The sequence below is a fragment of the Ovis aries genome, chromosome 19, assembly GCF_016772045.2.
Source record: "Ovis aries strain OAR_USU_Benz2616 breed Rambouillet chromosome 19, ARS-UI_Ramb_v3.0, whole genome shotgun sequence".
In the NCBI taxonomy this organism is placed as follows: Eukaryota; Metazoa; Chordata; class Mammalia; order Artiodactyla; family Bovidae; genus Ovis; species Ovis aries.
Genome location: NC_056072.1, coordinates 1,778,798 through 1,806,668, shown reverse-complemented (window position 1 = coordinate 1,806,668; position 27,871 = coordinate 1,778,798). Strand labels below are relative to the sequence as shown.

The window sequence follows — 27,871 nt, the reverse complement described above, 5'->3', positions numbered from 1 at the left end:
TTTCCTTTTGATTTGAGCTCTAAATTCATTCCTAAATATGCATACTGTAATTGAACCAAGGATTTTATAACAGCTTAGTAGTGTTTTTTGTCTGTGGGCAAGAAAACACATTTATCTCATACAACTCATAAATATATTGTTAACTCAACTCTTCCTCATTTTGTCAAAAGTGAAGTCTATATGTGGCTTTGATCCTTGTTTATACTAAGAGTTGAATGTCTCATTCGCGACATAACTGTTTCTGCTGTGAGTTAGATTTTGACATGCTCTTAGTACTGATGTTGAGAGCTGCTACCGTTTGTTGAGTGCATCCCATATGCCAGACTGTGTTCCTGCTGGTGTTTTCAGAAACTTCATTAAGCTCTCCTGGCTTTCATCACCCACATTCAAAGGTGAGGAAAGGTGGGCTGGGTGAGTTTGAGATGTGGCCATGGTTCAGCAGCTCAGCTCACAGGAGGCGGTCTGCTCCCTCAGATCTGGTCCGCTGGAGCCCTGATCTCGGCCCGCTGCTCGCTGCCTCCCGGTCCAGGGGGGCTGTCTCTCACAAGCGCCTTCTCTTTGCTTTCCCGATGCTAGGCTTTCCCTTTTCCTGGTCAGTATTCCAGCTGACCTTGATGTTTGTGAATGGAGACTGCTTTCTTTCAGCCCCTACCTCCCTGTCCAGTGGCAGAGTCTGTATCTGTACACTTTCCCAGCTGATCACCTAATGAGTTAGGGTGTGACATTGGTGGCGAAATGAAACTGGCCTACTAGCTCTTAAGATTTTTGTGAGTCTTTCATTTTATCATTTTAACCCAACTTTAATGGGTTTTCCTTTCTGTGGTTTCCAGGAGATTTTTCATTTATTTGTGTTAAGCATTTCATTTTTTATATTTATTGGTTAAGCCAGTCATATTAGAAAAATTTCTTTAAAATGTGTGGGAAGTTGTCTTTGGAAATCAATTTGAGAACAATAGGACCACGTGATATGTCTTGTTCATCTATCTGAAGGAGTAGATTTTTTTTTGGAACACACTGTATCAAATACTTCAGATACTTTTTATTTTCTTAAATGAACTATTTTGGACATGCCAAAGTATTGAAAATAATATATGCATCTTTGTCCTCCCCATGGGCTTCAGAAGTAAACCATGTTGTGTAGAGGGGGTTGAAGCCTCTTGAGTCTGTCTTCCATGTACCCCACTCTCCCTGCCTCCCACAGTGTTGAGCTTTAAATTAAGGTTGATTGCAAAAGTTCACCTCTAGTATGCTAAAACAAAACAATTTTGTAGTGTATTTAAAATATGTTTTTAATTTTCCTTACTTAAATGTTAAGTTTGAGATTTAAAGTTGCATTTGCTGTATTTTTTTAAACCACTTGATTAATGTTTTTATTTTGCAGGTGTCTTACATGTACTACAGTAGGTTAGAGATGTGTTCACGATGTATTACTTTTATTCATTTCTTCTTTCCTTGAACAGAGTGCAATAGAGTCTCTTTTTGGAGCATCATTAACTGGGATTGCCTACTCGTTGTTTGCTGGGCAACCTCTCACAATATTGGGGAGCACAGGTCCAGTTTTAGTGTTTGAAAAAATTTTATTTAAATTCTGCAGGTATGTAACAGCTCTCCACTTTTCACATGTGTTTACGTAAGTGTATATTATATATTATTGTATTAGCTTTAATTAAAAGTTCTCTGTATTTATGAATAGCTGGAAAAGAGGCTCTGATCAGTGAGTGTATATAATATATATATGTTTTAATATAATTCTCAGTGTTTGGGGCTACTGTGTGGCAGACACTCCTGGCTCCTGCTGCCAGCCCAGGCACCTTGAGTACAAAGTCCGTGCGTTTGAGTTCTGATAAGCATGGCACGTGAGGGACAATAAAAATCCTTTGTGTTAGCAGATTTCAGCCTAATAAGAAGGTGTTAAATCTGAATTAGGTATTGTACAGTATGCCGGTCTTATTAGGAAGTTTAGAAAGAGGTGCGTCTAGGAGGCTGATGCTGGCTCTGCCAGGCAGCGGGTGGGGGTGGTTCACGTGTGGGGTCGGTGCAGGCCTCTGGCCCGTGGTCCCAGAATTTGACCCAGCAGTACTGTCCCTTTTGTGAGAGCAATGCAGCTGGATGTTTAGCCTGGAACAGCTTGATGCTGTTACATGTTTGATTCACCTAATTCCTCTTGTTCTGGTTCTTTCTTCCCTGAGCAAGCTGATTCGGATCTGGCATGATACGCACATAAACAGAGAATGTAGTGGCCTGACCTGTTTTAGGCTCACTTATTTGAAACTGAGTTGGAAAATGAGTCACGCTATGGGTGGCGCTGGTGGTGGCAGAGCTCGTGGTGGGGAAGGTGTGACGGCGGGGCAGGGGTGTGGCCGCCCTGTTCACACTGGAGCCCCGGGTCTGCAGAGAGGGCAGCACACATCCGGGTGTCCTGGAGGCCGGCGTCTGTCGCTTATGCCTCATAACTGGTTTATAAAGTGAGCTCTTTGTTTTTAAGTACATATTGCCTGGTAGGTTTTCACTGTAGAACTTGTATAAGTAAAATATAACCGTTAAGTCTAATAACAAGCTAGTCTTCAGTTGAAGCAAAAAAAAAAAAACACATAGAACTTTCTCTGGTCATTATTTTGTTATTCCGTAATAAGCTGTCTTTTAGAAATCTCAGGTTTTTGTACTGTTCTTACTGCTTATTATGGAAATTTTAAGTACCAGTACTGTTTGGCATGTATATGTTGATCGTGTCCACATTTACTTTTCTTTCCAAACAGAGATTACCACCTTTCCTATCTGTCTCTGAGAACCAGTATTGGTCTGTGGACTTCTTTCCTGTGCATTGTTTTGGTTGCAACAGATGCAAGCAGCCTTGTGTGTTACATCACGCGGTTCACCGAAGAGGCTTTTGCAGCTCTCATCTGCATCATATTCATCTACGAGGCTTTGGAGAAGCTCTTCCATTTAGGAGAAACATATGCCTTTAATATGCACAACAATTTAGAGCAACTGACCAGCTACTCGTAAGTGTCTCTATTTCCCCTAATATTAAAATGTATTTTTGCAGACGTTTCAGAGCAAAAGAAAACAGATTTTTTTTTTTTTTTTTTTTTTGCAACGTGATGCTCACTGTATATCAAGCTATAACTACCCAACTGGCTATACGGAGGTTGACTTGTTTGTTACAGGTGAGATCTTACCAAAGCGCTCAGTGAACGTAAATGTGACTGAACAAATTCAGTCACTGTTATTCCATGAAACAACTTGTCCAGGTGTATCTATTTTTGCTTCCATGTTTAGATCGGATCGGCCAGTTTAAGCTCCGTTGTTTGGCAGCTGCCCACCATCTATTTAAACATTGCTCCTGTTGTGCATTTTCGTTAATTTTTGTGGGTGTGACTTTAAAATAAAATTTCAGTATACTGTTGTATGCTGTTTCGTGGATTATTTTCTTTGTGATAAAGCATGAAATGAAAATATTTTAAGACTCAAAAATAAAATGGGATTTGAGAAGTAATTATAATAGTTGCAAACGGTTGGCAGACATTTAAACATCACGAAGGTTATTAAAACACGTTCTGAGGTGGATGCCTGTATTTGCTGTCCTGCACACAGTTAATATGAGCTTGAGCCTACATTTGGTAAACTTTCAGAGAGGAAGATGGTGACCAAAACCCTTCCTCCTCCTGCCCCCCACCCCGTGCTGCGGCGCCACACTTCTCCTCCCCCACTGTCCTCCACACCCTCAGCTTTGATGGACAGAGGATGGAGGAGTCTGCAACTTCCCGTAAGATACTGACCTGTTTGAAAACGTTAGCGACCCTTCGATACCAAGTCTATTTTGTGTCATCTTTGTTCTCAAACTAGTTATTTTTTCTACTGTAAGTTTCTGTCCTCTCTCTTTCCCTGTTACTCTGATCTTTAAGAAGTGTGAGCATGATTTTCATAGCTCGTGACAGCAGCTAGAGGATTGTTCCTGTGTGTGCGAGTCCTCTGTTCAGCTGGCATTTTGTGGCAGGCACTGTGTTGAGTGTTGCTTAATATTCACATCAGTATTAGTCATTCACGTCTTTGTGAGTCATTCGTGTCATAGCCCCTTTTGTGTATGAAGAAACTGAGGCTCTTTAAGGTTAAAACTTGACTTGGGTCAGACAGCTAGTAAATGACAGAGCCTCCGTGAATCCAGAGTCCAGCCTCCCACCTTTTCTCAGACAGCTCACGGTCCAGTTGAGAATATTTTTGTTTGTTCTTTTCATTTTTAAATCAGTATTCAGAGATTTGTTTTCTCGTGTGTGTCTCTAGCTTTTCCAGGCAGGTCAGATAGTTCTGGGTATGAACTGAATTCTGATTAGTTAGACTCTCCTAGTGCGGTCCTGAAAAATGAGGTTTTACCCATTACTTTAAGGGTGACCCTTAAGATGAATAAAGGAATTGCTAGAATTCCTGGAATTAACAAGAGTAGAAGTTGTACTGGTTCCCAGTGCCTGTTGTGTGTGTGGGCAGCGGGGTGGCAGCGGCTCCATGGGGTTAAGTGATGAGATTCAGTGGATGCTGATCATGTTAAATGTGGTGTCTTCCCAGATTTTTAAAGAAAATAGTTCTGCCCCAAGGGATGTGTCCAACTAGTTGCATTAAGTAAGCATATTCTTTATTCATGTAAGCCAAACTTCGTTCCATTCCATTGTTTCTGAAATGTTTTCACTTATTTTCCATGCATTTTATGATAACATGGGATAAAGAAGTTAAAAACTACCCCACTGTGTAACTGGTTTAATGCAGTGTAAACATGAAATTCAGAATCCTTAAAACTGTGTCCAATTCTGATTTCTCAGATGTGTGTGTGTTGAGCCTTCTAACCCTGGCAATGAAACGCTGAAGATGTGGGAGGAAAAGAATGTGACAGCCCGTGACATTCCCTGGGGGAACCTCACTGTGTCTGTGAGTATAAATGAAGCGAAGGCTAGTGCAGACAGTTAACCTCGTTCTTGAGCTTTTTCTGAGTAAAATGAAGTGAAAGTCGCTCAGTTGTCTGACTCTTTGCGACCCCATGGACTATACAGGCCAGAATACTGGAGTGGGTAGCCTTTCCCTTCTCCAGGGGATCTTCCCAACCCAGGGATCGAACACAGGTCTCCCGCATTGCAGGCGGATTCTTTTTACCAGCTGAGCCACCAGGGAAGCCCAAGAATACTGGAGTGGATAGCCTATCCGTTCTCCAGTGGATTTTCCCGGCCCAGGAATTTAACTGAGGTCTCTTGCATTGTAGGTGGATTCTTTACCAGCTGAGCTACATGGGAAGCCCCTTTCTGAGTAAACCTATGTTTTCTTTTTGATTGATGAATATCGTTTTCAGAATAGTGTTGTGTTGACCAAATAAGAATTATCCCATTTAAAAAAATCATATCCTGAAGTGTAGAAGCTGAAAAAAACGGAACCTGAGATCAAGGGAAGAGAGATCAAGATGGACTATGTTTGGCTTCCAGGATACTGAAAAAAAAAAAAAAGTGAAAGTGTAGTCGCTCAATTGTATTGACTACTGTAGCCCTCCATGCCCCTCTGTCCATGGAATTCTTCAGGCAAGACACTGGAGTGGGTAGCCATTCTTTTCTCCAGGGGACCTTCCTGACCCAGGGATCGAACCTGGGTCTTCTCTGTTGCAGGCAGATTCTTTAACATCTGAAGCACCAGGGAAGCCCTCCAAGATATTAATTATTGGAAAGATGTGAATATGCTTTCAGGTTTTTAGTTCCTCTTGGATTCACATGCTCATCGGCCTGTGGTTGTAGGTCCTGAAGTTAACAGTTCAGCAGCCCGCACTCGTCCTGCCTTCTGTTCGGTCTATCTCTCTGGGACCCGCCTGTTCAGGAGATCGGGAATGCTCAGACTGAACCTGTTTACCTTGAAGAAACTAGTCTGACTTGAGAACTGAGAGAAAGAAAAGGAAGAAGAGTAGAAATGTATACTGAGCACCTACTGGGTGCTGAAGACTGTTACACACGTATTTTTGTATTTTGTTGGGAAATACTGTCCTAGCTCTAGAGTAGCTGTTTCGGTCACTTCCCAGGTTGGGATTTAGAAATAAAGGTGTCCAGTGACGCTAGCAGTATCAGTGAAAACCCGCCATCCCCTGAGCTGCCTACTCTGGTGCTTTTTGTATCGTGTAAGCAATTGTAGGTCACTCCTTTCCCTCGTAGCTCCTGAATATGCAGTTGCAGGGATTTCGTCTGCGGTGTTACCCGCTGGTCCTTGACATCTGCGCTGTGCAGTGCAGCAGTCACTGGCCACGTGTGTCTGTATCTAAGTGTACAGTGAACAGAGTTAGAAGCCGGGTTCTTGGCTGCACTAGACGTGCTCCATGTGCTCACTGCTGCCATGTGACTGGCTGCTGGCTGGTTGTGTGGGCGGTATAGATTTATGACAGCTTGCCAACACGGATGGTTCTGGCCGCAGTGTGGACACAAAGCACGGTGTCAGTAAGTCATCAGCTTAGAATAGTGCTGACTATTGTGTATTGAACAAGTAATTTTTGTTCTGAAAGAGAGTTAATAGAGGTGTTCAGATGAAAGTGATTTGTTAAAAAAATAGAAACAAAAAAAACTCATTTCATGTTGAATAGGATGTCCTAATATTTCAGATTACTTATATGGTCTGTTCAGTGTGTTTTTTTTTGGATACCCAATAGGGCCATGTTAAGTTTCTTTGTATAGCTGTAGCTTTTATTTCTATGATCCATGTTGTAAACTGTAGGGTTACTAATGTTAGCACACAGAAATTGAGAATAATGGATTCTCAGTTTGGCTATTGAGAATACATCAATGGATTCTCCTTTGGCTATTTTTTTTTGTTTCAGTAAGCCTGATTTGTTATGTTTTGAAAATGAATCTCATTAGAATATAAGAGAATATAAGAATATAAGTTGTTTTTGTTAATCTCTGGTTGTCTTTCAGTTATTCTTTTCCCTCAAAAGGAAAATCAAGTCAATATATTTCCATAGTTGTGCTATATTATTGATTATGTTATTGATTTTATTAATGGGAATATTTCAGTGGTTCACTTTACTGCTTTAATCTCACCTTTAGAAAAGTCAGAAAAAAGTCAAAAAAGCCAAACACAGTTTTTACTATTGCGTTGGATTTAGTATTATAGCCATCTCTTATTCAGCATTGTAAAGGCAGAGTAGTAATTTTCTGATTTTTGATTTTATTTTAAGCAACTTGTTCAAAAATAATGGAAAGATAGTAAAATTGCTGACCAATGATACAAACAAAATATTTGGGAATTAATGCTCAATATATAAACCTTTCACTAAAGGAAATAAAGAGTTGAAAGAAGGGGGTATCTGACATAGTAACTTGACAGAATACACTGTTTCATTTCAGTAATTTCTAAGCCCCACAGGTTTGTCAAATCATTGCCTCTCTGAACTCAAGATGTGTTTTAAAATTGATTGTGTTTTAACGTTGACTTGATGGTGAGTTTTTCTAAGTGAAACAAAATAATGGCGTGTCTTTTGAGAAGTAGCATCTTACAGTCGAAGAAGCTCCTCATTAATTTATTGGGCCTCTGAGACTCCCCTTTGTCCCTCCCTTTTCTGTTTGTACCCTTTTTCAGGAGTGTGAAGTCTCCCCTTTGTCCCTCCCTTTTCTGTTTGCACCCTTTTTCAGGAGTGTAGAGTCTCCCCTTTGACCCTCCCTTTTCTGTTTGCACCCTTTTTCAGGAGTGTAAAGTCTCCCCTTTGTTCCTCCCTTTTCTGTTTGCACCCTTTTTCAGGAGTGTAGAGCCTACCGTGGTGCATTTGTAGGATCAGCGTGTGGCCTCCACGGGCCGTATATTCCAGACGTGCTCTTTTGGTCTGTCATCTTATTTTTCACAACGTTTTTTCTGTCTTCATTCCTCAAGCAATTTAAGACCAAGCGCTATTTTCCTACCAAGGTAATTGGGGTTTAATTTTGGAGTTCTTGTAATTCTCATGTTTTTGGTTTTCATTTCCTTGATTTATTTCAAAACAATAAGATACTGTTTGAGGTTAGTAATTTTATGTCAAGTAGCTGTAAGGAAATTATTCACAGTGAAAAGTGTAGCAGACGGACACGTGGACGTAGGGCGGAGGAGGAAGGTGGGATGAACTGAGCGCAGCATTGACATATATACCACCACATGTAAAACAGATCGCTAGTGAGGAGCTGCAGTGTGCCATGGGGGCTCAGCCCAGTGTACCACGGGGGCTCAGCTCAGTGCCCTGTGACGACCTGGACGGGCTGGGTGGGAGGGAGGTGCAAGAGGGAGGGGGCGTATGTGTACACTGGAGTTAATTCACTTCGTTGTACAGCAGAAACTAAGACAGCATTGTAAAGCAATTATAGTTGAACAAAACTTTAGAGGTGTGTGTGCCCTGTCTGAGCTAACAATAGAAAGACAGTGGCATCAAGGGACCTGATAGGTTAGTTGTGAAATGCGTTTCTTATCTTTTGTAGAAAATTTTAGTTATGAATGTGTTTCACTAATGCATCATCACTAATTAAAAAGCTCATTCACACTTTCTAGTGGCGTATTTAATCTGTAAAGGGTATGAATCATTTAGAAAGGACTGATTTCTGTGTCTGCACTAACATAACCCCTTTCCCATAGGTGCGATCGACAATCAGTGACTTCGCTGTATTTCTTACCATAGTAGTAATGGTTGTGATTGACTACCTTGTAGGCGTTCCATCTCCTAAACTTCATGTTCCTGAAAAATTCGAGGTAAGGATTAAAACACTTGGCTATTTGTTACTGGGAAATACCAGACTACTTTAAGATACTGCCTCCTGGGTAATTATTTTTAAAATATGCACATTCTCTGTGAAGAGCTGATGCTTTGCAAGGAAAGATTATATATACGTTGCACAGATATAAACAATGACAAGATGAACGGAGACAAGTGAAGATATTGAGGAGATAAGTGAGAAGGTATCAAATCGAGCCCATCACAGAGAGTGGAAATACTCATAGTGAGGAGACCAGTGTCCTGCCCTCGTAGCTGGAGCTCATGATACCCTCTCCAGGCGAAAGAAACATTCTTTATTCCTTTGTGAAAAAGTAACTCAAGCTTGAATTTATAAGAGTAGCAAGGGGATCCTAATTTAAATTTCTAGAAGAGTGATTGAGACATCTGACAGTAATTGGAAAGTGTCTTGTAACAGTTTTCAGCAGAATCAAGAAAGAATTTTTTTTCCACAAGAAAAATGGTGCTTAGTCTGAGGAACCATGAACTCTTTGGTTTCCTTAGAACTGGAAATCTTTTGTACTGTTGTTGTTCAGCACTCAGTCATATCTGACCCTTTGCCGACCCCGTGGCCTGTATAATGCAACATCTGATCATTGTTTTCCCTTCTAAGTTGGAGATGGTAGGTTTTGAATAGTTTCTGGAAATTTCTAATAGTCAGGTATTTGTGTCATGGCGTGTATTTGCATTTAGCAAATTATATGACTTCCTTGAGAAGCAGAAAATTTAAAGGGGGTTAGAAATAAGGAGTATAGTGAAGATAAACTTAGTCTGTTTTCTCTCTCACTGGGGTTAAAAAATAGATCATTTTTAAAACCTGTGTCCTCTAAAGTAGAATACATCGTGGAAAATGATCCTCAAATTATATGGATCTACTCATATTTTATCTAAAAATTAGAAACATTAAACTTTATAATATTTATGATGCAAATTTCACTATAAAGATAATTGTTAGTAATGTAATACATAAGTGAATATAGAATCATTTGGGTAAATAAATGTCTTTTTGTTGCTAAGAGTATATAAGTTAAAAAGTTTGGAGACCTTTGTTTAAAAGCATAGATATTGAGCCACTAAAACTTTTAAGTCATTAGATATGACTATATCTAAGTCATTCTGTCTTTACCAAGTCTTACAAATTGACAAAACTGTAGATTATATTAATGTAATTTCCTGTAATCCTGGTCCCATTTCCTTATTCTGGTTCCAAATATACCTTTGTTACTCATTTATCTAGCTTTGAAGTATCAAACTGATTTCAAGGGTTATTAAATACACTTGGGGAAATAAACAGTTAAGAATATATGCATTATATAGATAAAACATTTTTATCCATGTGCAGTATTGAATGTGAAGCATTGTCATGTGTATCAGTGTGGGGAAACGATAATATTTGAATTTGAAAATGTTTTAATTTCCCTTTTATGTTGACAAATGTTTTCTTGCAGAAAAAAATAGGCTTAATATAAAGGCTAAGTAATAGAAATATATCCAGTACCCTCTAAGAATGCTAGATTCTTAGGAGCTTTAAAACGTTTCATTATAAAGCAGATTTTATGTTGCAGCATTGAAATATGTTGGCATCTGATAATGTGTCAGGGTTTTTTCAGTCCCTGCTTTGGAAGAACAGTGGCTCGAGGCCCCGTGGGGACTGAGCGCTGCCGCTGCCACGGTGACTTGTCTGTAGGATCTTCCAGGCAGTTTATTAATAGTTTTAAGAGTGACCTCGTAGATAGTCTGACTTCACTTTATATGGAGTGGATAGGCGTGTGTTGAAATGAAAGTCTGCTTCATTTACCTATTTCTGCATAACAAATCTCCTAAAACATCATATCCTTAAACAACAGTTCTTTTTGTTCATAAATCTGTGGTGTTGACCCTAGGCTAAGGTGGGGGTGGTCTGGTCTCCTGGTGAGGATCTTTGGGTGCCTGCTGTCTTTACTGTCTCGGTGGGGGCATGTCTAGGAGCTCAGCACAGAGGCTGAATGAAGGGACTGGTAGCTGCCTCCTACCCGTCTCATCATCCTGTGTCTCATCCTCCAGAAAGCTCATCCAGGCTTACTCAGAGCTTAACCCCGGGGCTCCAGGAGGCTAGAAAAGCAGCAGCAAGGTCCTTCCAGGTCAAGACGCAGGATCACAGGGTCACTGTGGCCTTGTTCCCAGGTCCAAGGGGAGGACATAGATTCTACCTCCGAATGGAGCAGGTGGCTCAGTCACGTGCATAGGGACCTGCCTCGGGGACAAGAAAGTCCCCATGAGCGTCGCTGCAGATAATTCACGACAGAGTCCAGTGTCCAGTTCTTTCCAACGCCTTGGCATTTCTTGAGGGTAGACACAGTCTGTGCTGTTAAAAGGAAACTTTTCTTTCTTCCTTTGAATTTTTCGATGTTTTAACAGCCTACTGATAAAAATAGGGGCTGGATCATAAGCCCACTGGGAGAGAACCCTTGGTGGACCTTATTAATAGCCGCCATTCCGGCTCTGCTCTGCACCATCCTCATCTTCATGGATCAGCAGATCACAGCGGTGATCATCAACAGAAAGGAGCACAAGTTGAAGGTAACTTGCAGAGCGCGTCCCGAGAGTTGTTTCTTTGAGTTGGAGGTGGTGAACACGAGTTCCCTCTCTCTTTATGAGTAGTGCAGACTTTGAACCTGAAAGAACAGTATGTGCTGACGGACACTCGTGTGGTTCCCCTTTTCAGAAAGGAGCCGGCTACCACCTGGACCTGCTCGTGGTCGGTGTCATGCTGGGGGTGTGCTCTGTCATGGGCCTTCCGTGGTTTGTGGCTGCAACAGTGCTGTCAATAAGTCATGTCAACAGCCTGAAAGTGGAATCTGAATGCTCTGCTCCTGGGGAGCAACCCAAGTTTTTGGGCATTCGTGAACAGCGGGTGACAGGGCTAATGATCTTTATTCTAATGGGCCTGTCTGTGTTCATGACTTCAGTACTAAAGGTAAAATCTCTTTGTTGCAATGTTTTAAAAATCTTTTTTTGTCATAAAATTTATATTTGGTGGTATGAAAGTGAAACATTTAAAATATCTAAAATAGTTTCATTTCCTAGAGTTTACTTGGAAAATAATATTTTGGAATGGTAGTTGCTATGGTAAGCATCAGGGTTAGATTGTATGCTTTTGAAAAATAATGTGAAAGGGTACTATTAAAGACTAGAGTTTTGGAAGAAGTTCATCTGTGGCTTAGTTATGATCTAAAGGAAGAATATACCTAGAGAATTTTATAAGCATATTAGAGGAAGTATTATTGAAAGGTGGATGAAATAGTAATTTAACTGAAATGTAAAAAAGAATACTGCTATTAATTGAATTAGTACATTCTTCCTGATGAACTAAATGAGATATAAGTAGTAGCACTCATCTTTTAGTCACATCTGAGATTTACTATACATATTCTACTGACTCTGGTAATTTAACAAAAAACAGTCATAGCAGATATAATCTGGTATTTTCTGTTCATCATGAAAGAGCTCAACTCCATTATTTATTTGTTTGTTTGTAAACTATTTATAAATTACAGTACAAATGTGGAGCGTGTTACGAATTAACTGAAAAAACTGTTGTTAGTACTAGAATTCTTTGGCCTTCTTTTGTGGAGCCGGCTAATTGGCCAAATATTTGTTGAGTACTTTCTGTACTGTTAGTTACTGAGGAAACAGTAACAAATAGGACAGTGTCTGCTTTGAAGAATTTGGCAGTCTGGCTGGTGAAGCAGATAGACAGATGGGCAGTTTCTTCATGGTGGTGAGTGTCTTGTTAGAACCCCAAGAGACAGAAGCGTGCGGTGCAGTCTTGTGTGAACACTTCCCCCTGCTGGCCACGGTTGCCCTTTACATGGTTTTTTTTTTTTAGTAGTTTCAAACATTTTAAAGTATTAATTGCATATAAGCAGAAAAATTCAAGTAGAATATCAAGAAAGCTCTAAAATGAAGAGCTTGTTTTCTCACTTTCCAAAAGCAACTCTCTCCACGTTAACTTTTTACTCCTTTGTTTTTAAGATATTTTGTTAGTCAGTGCCATTACGGTTCTATACACTTTCATAATGTTATTTCTAACTTTATTATCTTTAATGAAATAGTGAAAATAGTGACTCTCACTGCCTAAGACAGTGATTCTTAAAGGCTCGCCCAAGGACCTCTGTCTGGGGTTGCAGGGGCTGCGCTTGCCCAGGTGTGCACCTGTGTGAGTCGGGGTTGTCCTCACGGCCTTTGGCCAGAATCGTGTAGGCAGCACGCTGAGCTAGATGCGGGCGTGAGAGTGGGGTCCTGTGTTACCACCCACTGAAGGATTTACAGGGACACGGAGGAGTGCTGCTCTTCTCACTTAATCTTATGTTCTTTGGAAATTACAGCTTTCCAGTAAAAGTATATTCTTTATATTACCTTGTAAGGCGTTTATTATTTTGAAATGAACTAAGAATAACTATTTAAAAGTTTTCTTTTAATTTCTAATGTGGTATCTATTTCCAATACAACTACCTGCTTATCTATTTATGTATCTCTCTAAGTATAGAATCCACATAGGCAAAAATATTTGGGAGGAGGGTCCTCTGTACTTGTTAGGAGTGAAAAAGGGTTCTTAGACTAAAAAGCTTGAGAGCCTCTGACCTGAGGTTACATCTTTCATGAAGATCTACCCCCACATCCCCTTCTCCCTTTCATCACTTGGTGTTCGGTTGGCTACATTTTATTATTGTAAAGGTTGCCCACATCTGCACTCTTTTTCCTTTTTTTGTAAGTTAAATTATAGAAATGTAAACCTTCGGGGGACGTGTAATCAGTGTTATGATGATATAAAAATACTCGCCAAGGACTAAGCAGTGAGATCAGCCTGTGTGGAGGCAGAAATATACCTCATTTCCCAAGCTCCTACTGTTTTAGAATAATAGCCTGATAAGTTTTCTTAATATCTGTTAACTTCTCTTTTTGAAAAAGTACATGTTTCACTTTTTCTTGTATTGCTAAATTTTTTTATAATGCTAAAGGAACCCCTTGAGTAATTTTTGCATGTATGGCACCATAATTAGTGAACTTTCAGAGTTCTTACATATTTCAAATTACTCTCACATTTGTTTAATAGATGGGTATTCATTTCAGGGTTCAAGTGTATTGTTCTTTGAGTCTTAAAGTTGTTGTTGCTTGAAGATCAGTGGTTCTGATAAGAGATCTGATGTCTATTTGGTGTTTGTATCTTCAGAAGCATTTTTTACCATTCTCAGTTCAATTCAGTCGTTCAGTCGTGTCCAACTCTTTGCAACCCCATGAACCGCAACACGCCAGACCTCCCTGTCCATCACCAACTCCCAGAGTTTATCCAAACTCATGTCCATTGAGTCGGTAATGCCATCCAGCCATCTCATCCTCTGTCGCCCCCTTTTCCTCCTGCCTTCAACCTTTCCCAACATCAGGGTCTTTTCAAATGGGTCAGCTCTTCAAATTAGCTGGCCAAAATATTGGAGTTTCAGCTTCAGCATCAGTCCTTGCAGTGAACACCCAGGACTCATAGTGTTTTGCAATTTCACCGTGGTACTTAGGTAGATAGATAGGTACTTTTTAGTTTACCCTGCTTGTCTCTCTGTGCATCCTTTTACTCTGGAAACTTGGGCCTTGACTATGTGAATATTCTTTAGCTGTTCATTTCCTCTTCTGTTTTCTCTTAGATGTTTTTTCACTTTCAAGTAGACAGATGTTAGACCTCCTGGATACATAGTTACATTCCTCCTCTCTACTCTCACTGTTAAAATTTCCCCTATTTTCCTTATCATTTTAATGATCTCTTTAGTCTTGTCAAAATCATTATTCTAAAATTCTTTCAAATTATTTTGATAATTATATCTTTAATTTTTTTCATTCTGGTTACTCCTTTTTCCCTAGCATTCTAAAGTTGCTTTATGCATTAAGTGTTATCCTGGGGTTCCCTGAGGGTGCTGATGGAACTTTTGGCGTGTTTTCTTGTCTTCCGCTGTCCTTAGTTCAGCACATACCAGGCTGTGTAGTAGGGAGTGAGCATGACTCTCCGTTGGCTGGCGGTTAGGTCTCCTTTCCTCAGCGGGCTCTCCCTGGGTGAGTGTTGACGTGGTGTTTGCGTCAGTGTTGCTGGCCTTCCTGTGGAAGACCTGGACATGGGCTCGTAGGCAGTTTGGGATCCCACTTCCTGCTGAAGTAATGAGAACATTCTTTTGGGAAGTGGTGTTTCTTTATTATACACATTCAGTAAATGGCACTGCTTAACAGTCCCTGTAGGGGTAGTGACAGTGATGATCATGGCTAATGCTTTTTGAGTGGTTTAATATGCACCTTGTGCTTTTCTGAGTGTTCTATGAATTTGAAGTTTTTAACCTTCAAGGCAATCTGACGCAGAAGCCAAAAGAAAGAGAGGTTAAGTCTCAGTAAGAGGTTAAAAGGGCTTTTAAGCCAAACAGTCTGATTGTGGTGCCTGTCCTCTTAACCATGGAACATAGTCCCTTCTTAGAAGAGAGCATTCGAAGATGATTCTTCAAGGTTATTGTATACTAGCGCTTTTCTTGTTTATAGAAAAGTTCAGTGTCGTGACTGAAGTGCGTGTGATCACCATTATCACAAGTGTCATCACTGACTGTGGAGAAGGCGATGGCACCTCACTCCAGTACTCTTGCCTGGAAAAGCCCATGGACGGAAGAGCCTGGTGGGCTGCAGTCCATGGGGTCGCTAAGAGTCGGACACGACTGAGCGACTTCACTTTGATTTTTCACTTTCATGCATTGGAGAGAAATGGCAACCCACTCCAGTGTTCTTGCCTGGAGAATCCCAGGGACGGGTGAGCCTGGTGGGCTGCAGTCTATGGGGTCGCACAGAGTCGGACACGACTGGAGCGACTTAGCAGCAGCAGCAGCATCACTGGCTGAGTGTGAAGCTCAGTTGTGTCTGACTCCGTGTGATCCCATGGACTGCAGTCCTGCAGGCTCCTCTTTCTGCGGGACTCTCCAGGCAAGAAGACAGCAGTGGGTTGCCGTTTCCTCCTCCAGGGGATCCTCCTGACCCAGGGAATCCTCCTGACCCAGGGACTGAACGTGCATCTCCTGTGTCTCTTGCAGTACAGGCAGATTCTTCACCAGTGAGCCATCGGGAACTCCCTGTCATCAGTGAAAGATCTTTCAACTCGATCTCATAGGAACTCACAGTGTTTTTATGAATCTTTCATGTGAAATTGTTTTAGTTGCATGATTCCTAACTGTGGTCATTTTGCTTCCAGTTCATTCCAATGCCTGTTCTGTATGGCGTTTTCCTTTATATGGGAGTTTCCTCATTAAAAGGGATCCAGGCAAGTCGCAAGCATTTAATGATTTTGTAGAAAAACTTAAGCATTGTGCATTTTCAAAGATTGTTTCTGTGATGGTAGTGATGTATTCTCAGCTTTGATATTTTGGCAGATTAACTATTGACTTTAAGTCCACATTTTCTAAATAATTATTGTTGTACATATTTTTTCCCCTGAAAGTGACATCATGACCTATGTCCTTACATATTTTAATGGAAGCTAATGAAAAGTAACTATCAATGAAGGCTAATATAGTAAGAGGGAGGATTAAAAGGATTGGAATGGAGGAAAAAGGGTATCTCTGGCATGTTGGAACAGCAGTTTGAGTTGCTGAAAAAGAAATGTAGATATTAGTTTTCTATAACCATGGCAACACCTGCCGTTTGTGTGGGGCAGTGCAGTTCATAGAGCCTGGTACCCTTATCCTCAGAACAACCTTGGGAAGCAGGAAAGGGGGAAATGCTGATTTTGTCAATGGTGACGCAGAAACACTCACTGAAAGTTTTTCACTGAGCAGTGGAGCACAGGCTAGAATCCAGTGCTGTCACCGCTGTTTTGCTCATTTGCAGCCTCTCTTGGGCAGGCTGATGGAGCGCGTTAGGATTTGTGTGGATGCAGCCGTCATGCAGGACGTGCAGCTGCCCCGGCGGCGCTGGCACCACTCCCGGCTGCAGACAGCATGTGGTCCCAGCGCCGGGGCGCCGGGCGCCTCGGACGCAGCACCCTTGCTTTCTCACACAGTCCAGGCTCTGCCTTCCTGTGGTCAAGAGACGCTCTCATTAACTCACTTTATTGTTTTGCAACAATTTTGTGAGGTGTGTAGGGCTGCTCTTATTCGCAGTTTATAAAGAGGCCCAGGAAACTGCTCATGGTTTCTGCTTCATTTGGTGAAAAATTGGTGATTGTTACCTCAGGTTATTTTCATAGAAATTGGTCGTGTTAGATCTAGAAAGAACTCTAGGAGATTGTTACTCTCTTATTTTACATATTAGGTAAAGAGGTCAAAGAGATTAAAGGAGTTGTGCGTTTTTTCATAGATAAATTTGTGAAGCTAGTTTAATTCCCCAATTTAAAACATGTTGACTTGAGTTTCTGATTCATGAAATCACGTTCGTTCAAATGGTTGCCTTGCTTTTTTTCTCCTGGATGAAGATGTCAACTGAAACACTGTCCTGTGTTATCAGGACATCTTAGCACCAGGGAAATTACCCTGAAGTAGATGCAGTTTCTTTTCCTAAGTAGCAGAAGTGTGCTTTCTGTTGAAACCCTCCTGTCTCGTTTCCCACCTGACGCTAGCTCTTTGACCGCATCAAGCTGCTCGGCATGCCGGCCAAGCACCAGCCCGGCCTGATCTACCTGCGCCACGTGCCCCTCTGGAAGGTGCACGCCTTCACCGCCGTCCAGCTCACCTGCCTGGTCCTGCTGTGGGCGATAAAAGCCTCCGCGGCTGCAGTCGTGTTCCCCATGATGGTGAGCCTTTTTCCCGGAGTTTATTACCAGCTGTTAATAGTGACGTCTTTGTGTGTTGATAGCAGTTGTCTTTTATTAATATTCATAGTTAACTTGCAGAAAAGGATTTTAAGAATCTCAGATGTTTTGAAATGTGAATTAGCCCTTTCTGGCTAAGAAACCCATCGTTTTCAAAGTTAAATTTTGCTTGTCATTTTCTAATTTTATTTTTATTTTTAGTCCTAGGGTATAGAATACTGTTTTGTATTTTTAAACAGCTTCAGAGTTTAGGACGTTTATGAAGCAAATATTAGCCTGACCTAAAAGCTAGAGGCTATTTGCAGATATCCTTTTGCAAATATTATGTAAAAGTTGATTTATATACATGGCAACAAAGAAAATCTTTGAAAATTATACAGGTAATATTCCCTGATTGCAGATAATTAAATTACAAATGAATATTTAAAAGCCGCTAAGAAATATTCAGTATTTAGAGACTAAATTCTAAAATAAGCCCGGGGTGGAAAACTGAGGTTAATGACCCAGAGAGATGTTATGGGGAGGGAGGTGGGAGGGGGGTTCATGTTTGGGAATGCATGTACACCCGTGGTGGATTCATGTCAATGTATGGCAAAACCAATACAGTATTGTAAAGTAAAAAAAATAAAAAAAATAAATTAAAAACAGAGTACTCTCAAAATTAACCACTGAGGGGTGGGGGGGGGGGAACCACTGAGGAGATATTGAAATGAATAACTTTTTATCTATGAGACAGAGCTAAAGTAATACATGTAGGAAAATGTACACTTTTCATTGCCCTTATTTTTCAAGAAGACCTAAATGCAACTAAGTTTTTATTTGTAAAAATAATGGATAACTCCTTTATAATAAGTAAAATATACACGATTAAGAAAGAGAAAAAATAGATAACCACAGCTGTGGTTTGAGGGGTTTTAAGACAATAGTACCTGAGTCTATACCAGTACATGAGCATCTAGAGTAGAAGTCAGTAACCTTTTCTATGTAAAGGACCAACTCTGAAGGCCTCTGGACTGTTGTGTAGACGCTTACATAACAGGAGGGACATTTCCACTGTTTTTACTGATAAAATTCAAAACGTAGTTGTACAGCTTTTTTTTTAAATGAAAGACTGCCAATGAGAAGAGAATTTTTCATTTGGAACAATATCTCACTTAATTGGAGTTAGTTAAAAGTTACTGTTCCTCTCATCAGATTAGATCTAAATGCTCATCTGTAAAAGCTATTCTTAGCTCATAAGCCATACAGAACAGGCGGTAGAATGGATTTATCCCAGGGTCTTGTGGTTTGCCTACCCCTGACCTAGAGGGAGAAGCCCACTGTTTACTAGTGTTAACGGTATGAATTGCAAGTTCTGACTGTGGTATAAGAGTAATATAATAATTGGTATAATGACACGATAGCATTATTTGTATATGTATTAGCCCAAATGACTCAAAAAAGACTAAAATCTCTTAATAGAATTAGAAAGAATTTTGTTAAGGTAGCTGGATATAAGAAAACATGATAACCAGTATACAGGCTCTATCTTAGTAACAATGCTAAAAATTGAAATGAAAAAAATTTTACTCATAATGGTGACCAAAAACTATAAAATAGTTAATAAATTGAAAAGGAGATACTTATTTAAAGAGAAAAAAAGTATAGTAATATTTGTATTAGTTTCTTAGAGCTGGTAAAGTGTCACAGACTGATTGGCTTAAAGCAGCAGAAATTTGTGTCACAGTTCTGGAGGCCAGCAGTCAGAAGCCGAGGTACGGCCCGGGCCCTGCTGCCCCCGACACCTGAAGGGCAGTCCTCCTCTTCCTCTCCCTGGCCTCTGCGGACAGCCTTTGGCGCCCCTTGGCCTGCAGTTGCATAACTCGGGTCTGTCTCTGTGACGGCTTGTGCCGTGTGGTCACTGTGTCGGCATATGACCGTTTCAGCACAGTGCTAGGGTGCTGCACAAGGAGCCCTTTCTCTCCAGCGTGACCTCTTCTTAATTAATTACAGCTGCAGCAACCCTGTGTCTAAATAAAGTCTCATTATGAGGTACTAGGGGCTGGTACTTAAATGTTTTCCAGAGGGACACAAGTCGACCCTTAACAATACTACAGGACATAAAATTAAGACCTGAACAGATAGAAACATACACCATATTTGTTTGAGGTACTTATTAGTATTATTAAAATATCACTTCCAAGTATGAAGTTTACTAATTTTATTTGCATGTATATTTGTATCTTTGGGGCAGAAGGGTGGTATCAGTGAGAACTGGGTAATTTTAAAGTTCATAGATATAAATAGATGCCAGAGCCACAACATGGATGGTGGAAATACTCTGTGTCCTGCTGGGGCGTGGGTTACAAGAGTATATGTGTTTTTCAGAAGCATCAAACTCTATATATGATATTTTTAGATACGTAAATTATATATTAAAGGAAAATATAGTTGTAATAAATATCAGAGAATACATGAAACAAAGGTCATTATAATTCATAATTCCTGGTTGGGTTGAGGGTTGAAGGACTTGATTCTGTGCTAATGCCATAGTGTTTTGATAATGAATATTTACAAGTTGCCATCAAGTCAGCATGGCTAACACAGTATGAAATCTCATAAGAATTGACAAATAGATCTGAAAACAGGACTGGTGACTTCAGAAATTTATCAGAATAAATGAGAATTTACCACCTGAATATTTCATTAAAGGCAGTAAATTCACTTAAATGGAAAAATAATAAAAGATTAGACTACATACTGGGAGCTAAAGTTGCTGAGTGAGTGAGTGAAAGTTGCTCAGTCATGTCCAACTCTGCGACCCCATGGACTGTACAGTCCATGGAATTCTCCAGACCAGAATACTAGAGTGGGTAGCCTTTCCCTTCTCCAGGGGATCGTCCCAACCCAGGGATTAAACCCAGGTCCCCCACATTGCAGGCAGATTCTTTATCAGCTGAGCCACAAGGGAAGCTGAGATAAAGTTGCTATGTAATATCATATTCCAAAGAAATAGTAAATCACTTCATGATTTAAATTTTTTAAAAAGTTATAGTAAAAATTTAGAAAATTATTCATATAACTGAGTGGTTGAAGATAATTTTTCAAAGAAGGTAGGGAAATCTAACAGTGAAAGAAAGATGATATTTTTGACCACATGATATTTGTTTTGTATGTCCTTAGTAAAACCAGATTGTGAACTGGGACAAAGTATTTGTTACATATAAAACAGAGAGTTTCTATCCAAACTCACAGAACTTGTTAGGAATTTATGAACAGAAGTCAGTTGAAAACCAACTGGAAAAAAAGGCAAAAGGTAAGAAACAGTAAGAACAGAAGATGGAAAACTAGGCAGAATGCTCTTTGACATAAATTGCAGCAATGTCTATTTAGATCCACTTCCTAGAGGAATGAAAATAAAAACAAATAAACAAATGAGACCTAATCAAACTTACAGACTTATTAACAGTGAAGGAAACCATAAACAGAACAAAAAGACAACCCACAGAATGGGAGACAGTACCAGCAAATGATGTGACTGTCAAGGGGTTAACTTCCAGAGTACCCAAACAGTTCATGCAACTCAATATCAAAGAAGCAAACACCCCAGATCTAAATAGGCATTTCTCCAAAGAAGACATGTCACCAATGGCCAAAAAGCACATGAAAAGATGCTTAACATCGCTAATTATCACGTTGGTGCTCAGTTATGTCCGACTCTTTGTGACCCTGTGGACTATAGCCTGCAGGGTCCTCTGTCCATTGAATTTTTCCAGCAAGAATACTGGAGTGGGTTGCTATTTCCTGTTCCAGGAGATCTTCCCGACCCAGGGATTGAACGTGGCGTCTTTTGCATTGGCAGATGGATTCCTTACCACTGCACCACCTGGGAAGCTAATTATTAGAGAAATGCAAATCAAAACTACAGTAAGGTATCTCTGCACACTGGTTAGAATGGCCTTTATCAAGAAGTCTCCAAACAGTAAATGTTGGCGGACTCCCTGGTGATCTAGTGGTTTAAAAAAAAAAAAAAATTCACCTGCCAGTACAGGGCATGTGGGTTCAATCCCTGGTCTGGAAAGAGGCCATATGTTGCAGAGCAGCTGAACCTCGTGCGCCACAGCTTCTGAAGCCCTCGCAGCCTAGAGCTCATGCTCCTCAACAGGAGAGGTCACTGCAGCGAGAAGCCCAAGCACCACCACTAGGGAAGACCCACGCACAGTGACAGAGACCCCACGCAGCAAGAAATAAATGCATTCTCAAAGCCTGCTGGAGAGGGTGTGGCGAGAAGGGCCCCTCCCTGCAGTGTTGATGGGAATGTAAGCTGATGCAGCCACTGTGGAGAACACTATAGAGATTGCTTAAAAAACCAGAGCTACTGTATGAGCCAGCAGTCCCACTCCTGGGCATACATCCAGACAAAAGCTATAATTCAGAAAGATACATGCCACCCCTATGTTCATAACAGCACTGTTCACAGTAGCCAAGACATGGAAACAACCTAAATGGCCATTGACAGGGAAATGGAAAAGAGGATGTGGTGCGTATATACAATGGAATATTATTTAGCCATGAAAAGAACAAACTAGTGCCATTTGCAAAAACATGGATGGACCTAGACATTATCATACTAAGTGAAGTAAGTCAGAGAGAGTCAAATATCATAGGATATCACTTATTTGTGGAATCCTAAAAAAAAAAAGATACAAGGAAACTTACTTACAAACCAGAAATGGACTCACAAGCATAGAAAACAAATTTACCGTTACCAGAGGGGAAAGGTGGTAGGGAGGGATCAATCAGGAGTTCGGGATTAACATATATACACTACTGTATATGAAGTAGAGAAACAGCAAAGTCCTATTGTATAGTACAGGGAATAACTCAGTATTCTATATGGGAGAAGAATCTGAAAAAAAATAGGTTCTCGTATATGTATAACTGAATCACTTTGCTGTGCACCAGAAAATAATACAGCATTGTAAATCAACTCTACTCAAATGTAAAATAAGTATTGTTTAAAAGTTAAAAAAAAAAAGAAAAAATTCCCAATGAACATTTGAAAACATCTTCAACCTTTAGCCCACCAGCCTCCTCTGCCATGGGATTTTCCGTGCAAGAATACTGGCGTGAGTTGTCATTTCCTTCTTCAGGGGATCTTCCCAGCCCAGGGTTCCAACCTGCATCTCCTGTGGCTCCTGTATTGGCAGGCAGGTTCTTCACCAGCTGAGTCACTGGGGAAGCTCTTAGCAGCAAAGAAAAGCAAATTAAAGAATATTGTGTCTTTTTCACAAACATAATTTGTAGAGTAAAACCTAATGTGGGAAAGTGGGTTCTCTGATGCCTTGTTGAGATTTTAAATATTATATCTACTTATATAAAGTCATCATAAAAAGTAATAATCTTGTTTGTGAAGATAATCATTATGTTAATCTGCTTTATAATTTTATACAGAATTCAAGGGACTTATATAGGAAAAGGCTAAAAATATCATTTTCTTTATATCTTTGAGCAGAAAGTTGAAAAAGATAAATAGGTGACTAAGTTTCTTGGAAATAAGATGATGTATAAAGTAATTTTAAACTCTATGAAGTGCTTTTTTATTTATGCTTTGATAAACACTTTTTCTCCAGGTGATATAATTTATCTATTTTTAGATATTCCTGAATATTCTTTCCCTTACTTTTTAAAGGTTCTTGCATTAGTCTTTGTTCGCAAACTCATGGATTTGTGTTTCACAAAGAGAGAGCTTAGTTGGCTTGATGACCTCATGCCAGAAAGTAAGAAAAAAAAAGAAGACGACAAAAAGAAAAAGGAGAAAGAGGTAAAAAAAAGAGAATTTCAAATGCACACTATTCACTTACTGTTTAATATTGTGTACCAAGTAGTAAACACTGTTATAGTCACTTCAGTGGGAATCAACTCTTTCAGTCCTCCTGAGAACCTTATTATTAAAAAGTGTTCAGTCGCTCGGTCATGTCCGACTCTTTGCAACCTTGTGGACTGCAGCACGCCAGGCCTCCCTGTCCATTACCACCTCCCAGAGTTTACTCAAACTCATATCCATTGTGGAGAAGGCAATGGCAACCCTCTTTAGAACTCTTGCCTGGAAAATCCCCCTGGATGGAGGAGCCTGGTAGGCTGCAGTCCATAGGGTCGCACAGAGTTGGACATGACTGAGTGACTTTACTTTCAATTTTCACTTTCATGCATTGGAGAAGGAAATGGCAACCCACTCCAGTGTTCTTGCCTGGAGAATCCCCAGGGACAGGGGAGCCTGGTGGGCTGCCGTCTATGAGGTTGCACAGAGTCAGACCTGACTGAAGCAACTTAGCAGCAGCAGCAGCGTGTCCATTGAGTCAGTGATGCCATCCAACCATCTCATCCTCTGTTGTCCCTTCTTCTCCTGCCTTCAATCCCTCCCAGCATCAGGGTCTTTTCAGATGAGTCAGCTCTTCATGTCAGGTGGCCAAAGTATTGGAGTTTCAGCTTTAGCATCAGTCCTTCCAATGAATATTCAGGACTGATTTCTTTTAGGATGGACTGATTGGATCTCCTTGCAATCCAAGGGACTCTCAAGAGTCTTGTCCAACACCACAGTTCAAAAGCATCAATTCTTTGGTGCTTAGCTTTCTTTATAGTCCAACTCTCACACTGATACATGACTATTGGAAAAATTATAGCCTTGACTAAACGTACCTTTATTGGTAAAGTACTCTGCTTTTTAATATGCTGTCTATTTGGTCATAGCTTTTCTTCCAAGGAGCAAGCGTCTTTTAATTTCATGGCTGCAGTCACCATCTGCAGGGATTTTGGAGCCCCCCCAAAATATAAAGTCTCTCACTGTTTCCATCGTTTCCCTTTGCCATGAAGTGATGGGACCGGATGCCGTGATCTTCGTTTTCTGAATGTTGAGTTTTAAGCCAGCTTTTTCATTCTCCTCTTTCACTTTCATCAAGAGGCTTTTTAGTTCCTCTTCACTTTCTGCCAGAAGGGTGGTGTCATCTGCATATCTGAGGTTATTGATATTTCTCCTGGTGATCTTGATTCCAGCTTGTGCTTCATCCAGCCCAGCATTTCTCATGGTGTACTCTGTATAGAAGTTAAATAAGCAGGGTGAGAATATACAGCCTTGACATACTACTTTTCCTATTTGGAACCAGTCTGTTGTTCCATGTCCAGTTCTAACTGTTGCTTCCTGACCTGCATACAGATTTCTCAAGAGGCAGGTCAGGTGGTCTGGTATTCCCATCTCTTTCAGAATTTTCCACAGTTTATTGTGATCCACACAGTCAAAGGCTTTGGCACAGTCAATAAAGCAGAAATAGATGTTTTCTGGAACTCTCTTGCTTTTTCGATGATCCAGCAGATGTTGGCGATTTGATCTCTGGTTCCTCTGCCTTTTCTAAAACCAGCTTGAACATCTGGAAGTTCATGTTTCACGTATCGTCGAAGCCTGGCTTGGAGAATTTTGAGCATTACTTTAAAAAGTGTGTGTACTTTTATTATTTCCAGTTTACAAATAAGGAAACGGAGATTAATAAGTAAATTGTCCTAAACACAGGCTCTTACCCATTTTACCAACTTGCCCTCAGCCCTTACACAGAGATACTTCAGAAAAATTACATATGATATGTATATAAATCAACAGTCGGAAGAATTTACCAGTATAAAAACATAGATAACACAGAATAATTCTACGTCACAGTCTTCCATCTAACATAACCTTAAATATACATGAGAGTACATTTTAGCATTCATTTTAATTTTAACAGCATTTTAATAATCTGGCATATATAAGGACAAAAGTGACATTAAGTAGATAATCTTTTTATAGAAAATGTAGTAAAATTTTAGTTTTTATATTCAATATTATGTACCCTTAGTTGATTTGTATACTGAGATTTACATGAATACCCTATACTGAATTTGAATTTTTTAACAACCAGCTCAGTACTGTAACCAATTATGAAGGACACATAGACACTTGAGTTATGTAGCATAGATGATTCTGTTGAATTCAGTGCCTCAGTTCATTTGCCCAGTCAGAATATTGTTTGAAAGTTAAAGATAAAATAATACCTTTTTAAAAGTTGTGGTCCTATTTAAATAGATCTCAAAATTGCTGGGTTTTGTTTTTTCCCCTAATTTTTGAGAGAAATTAGCACAATTTATAACTTGTGTTGCGTAGTATTTATGAAAAAGCGTTTATTAAAGTTGCAGACAAATGCTTTTAGAAACTTGCTGGCATCTTTTCATGGTTTGATTATTCGGTGCTGATTTATGGCAAAATGCCTGGTTCTATGTTTACTTTTAAGTAAAAATTGTGACTTTTTAATGAGGATATTAATTGTGAAACAGTTAAATTGAGTCTACAAAATTTTTAAGAATTTTGTTTCCTTCAAGGCTATATATATATATATATGTATGTATGTATGTATGTAAAAATAAGCTTTTGATGATTTTTCAAATAGGATATAATTTATTTATAAAATAGGTAAAATTGCTTGCTTATTACTTCCTATATCACTTAGAATAAGGTCATTTGCATGTCACAGAACAAAAGTAGAGCTGCCTTAAACACAAGAGTTTTTTCTTTTTGTCCTGTAAAAGGAATCTTGAAAGTTAAGTGACCTTGTGTGCTGGTTCTACAGTTGTCAGGAACTCTGTTAGTTTCTCCCAGCCCAGCGTAGACTTTCCATCCTCAGCATCCCGTGATGGGTCAGAGTGCCTGCTGAGCATGAGCTGCATTAGCAGCAGAGTCAGAGACAGTGGGAGGCAGTGGCGGCGGCCCCACCGTGCTACCCAGAAATGGCATCCAGGAGGTTCCACTGGCACCACACTGAGCTGCAGGGAGTGCTGAGAAATTTAGGTTTATTGGTTTTTAATCTTACATTGTTTTTGTTAAAACCAGGTGCATTGTCACCCCCAAGCTGTGGGATTTCTTTTAGTAAGACAGGTGCTCTCTCCGTGTCTCCATCCTCATTAGGATTGTGCCGTGATTTGGGTTCATGTTTCTTAGCGTAGGTGTTCTTGACTTGAGGGGATGCTCAGAAAAGGGGCTGCTACTGGCAACGTATGGCCTGTTGTACATCCACCATAGACAGGACTGGCTCCCAGGACAAGCAGTTGTTTGGCTCTTAATGTCAGTATTGCTGAGACTGAGAAACCCCCATCTTATCCAGGTGAGGTTTTGCTTATATTGTATTGTAATGAGAGCCATGAGATTTCACACAATTTTGTTGCTCATTGTACATGGCGTGTATGTGCTCAGTCATGACTGACTCTGCAACCCCATGGCCTGTACCCGGCCAGGCTCCCCTGTCCATGCAATTTTCTAGGCAAGAGTACTGGAGTGGGTTACCAATTCCCTCTCCAGGGGATCTTTCCAACCCAGGGATTGAACCCCCATCTTGTGTCTCCTGCATTGGCGGGCAGGTTCTTTACCACTTGTGCCACCTGGGAAGCCCCCTCTCATTGTATACCTGTGTAATAGTTGATAATAAAGTTTATGGCGACTTGCCTGGCAGTCCAGTGGTTAGGACTCTGCACTTCCAATAGTCAGAGAACTAGGATCCTATGTGCTATGTGGAGTCGCCAAAAGTAATGGTAATAGTAATAAATTTTAAAAAGTAAAATTTATGTAGCTAAATTGATATTTAAATAGTACTAAGAGACATTGCTGCATGGCATCACCGACTTGATAGATGTGAATTTGAATGAACTCCGGGAGTTGGTGATGGACAGGGAGGCCTGGCGTGCTGCGATTCATGGGGTCGCAAAGAGTTGGACACAAGTGAGTGACTGAACTGAACAGACATTTCTTTGCCAACAAAGGTCCATCTAGTTAAGGCTATGGTTTTTCCAGTAGTCATGTATGGATATGAGAGTTGGACTGTGAAGAAAGCTGAGCGCTGAAGAATTGACGCTTTTGAACTGTGGTGTTGGAAAAGACTCTTGAGAGTCCCTTGGACTGCAAGGAGATCCAACCAGTCCATTCTGAAGGAGATCAGCCCTGGGATTTCTTTGGAAGGAATGATGCTAAAGCTGAAACTCCAGTACTTTGGCCACCTCATGCGAAGAGTTGACTCATTGGAAAAGACTGATGCTGGGAGGGATTGGAGGCAGGAGGAGAAGGGGATTACAGAGGGTGACATGGGTGGATGGCATCAATGACTCGATGGACGTGAGTTTGGGTAAACGCCGGGAATTGGTGATGGACAGGGAGGCCTGGAGTGCTGCGATTCATGGGGTTGCAAAGAGTCGGACATGACTGAGCGAATGAACTGAGCTGAACTGAATGATTTAACTCCCAGAGATGGAAGTTATAACCCTTAAAAATTAATCTT

General features: G+C 40.4%; 1 protein-coding gene across 19 annotated transcripts in view; it reads left to right on the top strand.

Annotated features, from left to right (window-relative positions):
• SLC4A7 (solute carrier family 4 member 7) overlaps window positions 1-27,871 on the top strand; it is a 124,862-nt gene that overhangs the window by 84,749 nt on the left and 12,242 nt on the right. For 13 of the 19 annotated variants that reach the window (XR_009597328.1, XM_060402059.1, XM_027957933.2 and 10 more), the window contains 10 exons: window positions 1,461-1,594; window positions 2,757-3,002; window positions 4,812-4,917; window positions 7,750-7,911; window positions 8,608-8,721; window positions 11,141-11,302; window positions 11,448-11,699; window positions 15,990-16,058; window positions 17,352-17,525; window positions 23,215-23,346. Coding sequence is in view for 18 of the 19 variants with exons in the window: in XM_060402059.1 (XP_060258042.1) it covers window positions 1,461-1,594; window positions 2,757-3,002; window positions 4,812-4,917; window positions 7,750-7,911; window positions 8,608-8,721; window positions 11,141-11,302; window positions 11,448-11,699; window positions 15,990-16,058; window positions 17,352-17,525; window positions 23,215-23,346 (1,551 nt within the window). In the remaining variant the exon portion in view is untranslated. Of the gene's footprint in view, window positions 1-1,460; window positions 1,595-2,756; window positions 3,003-4,811; window positions 4,918-5,765; window positions 6,911-7,749; window positions 7,912-8,607; window positions 8,722-11,140; window positions 11,303-11,447; window positions 11,700-15,989; window positions 16,059-17,351; window positions 17,526-23,214; window positions 23,347-27,871 lie in introns of those variants that run through there. The other 6 variants (XM_042235762.1, XM_060402057.1, XM_060402058.1 and 3 more) reach the window with 3 other exon arrangements.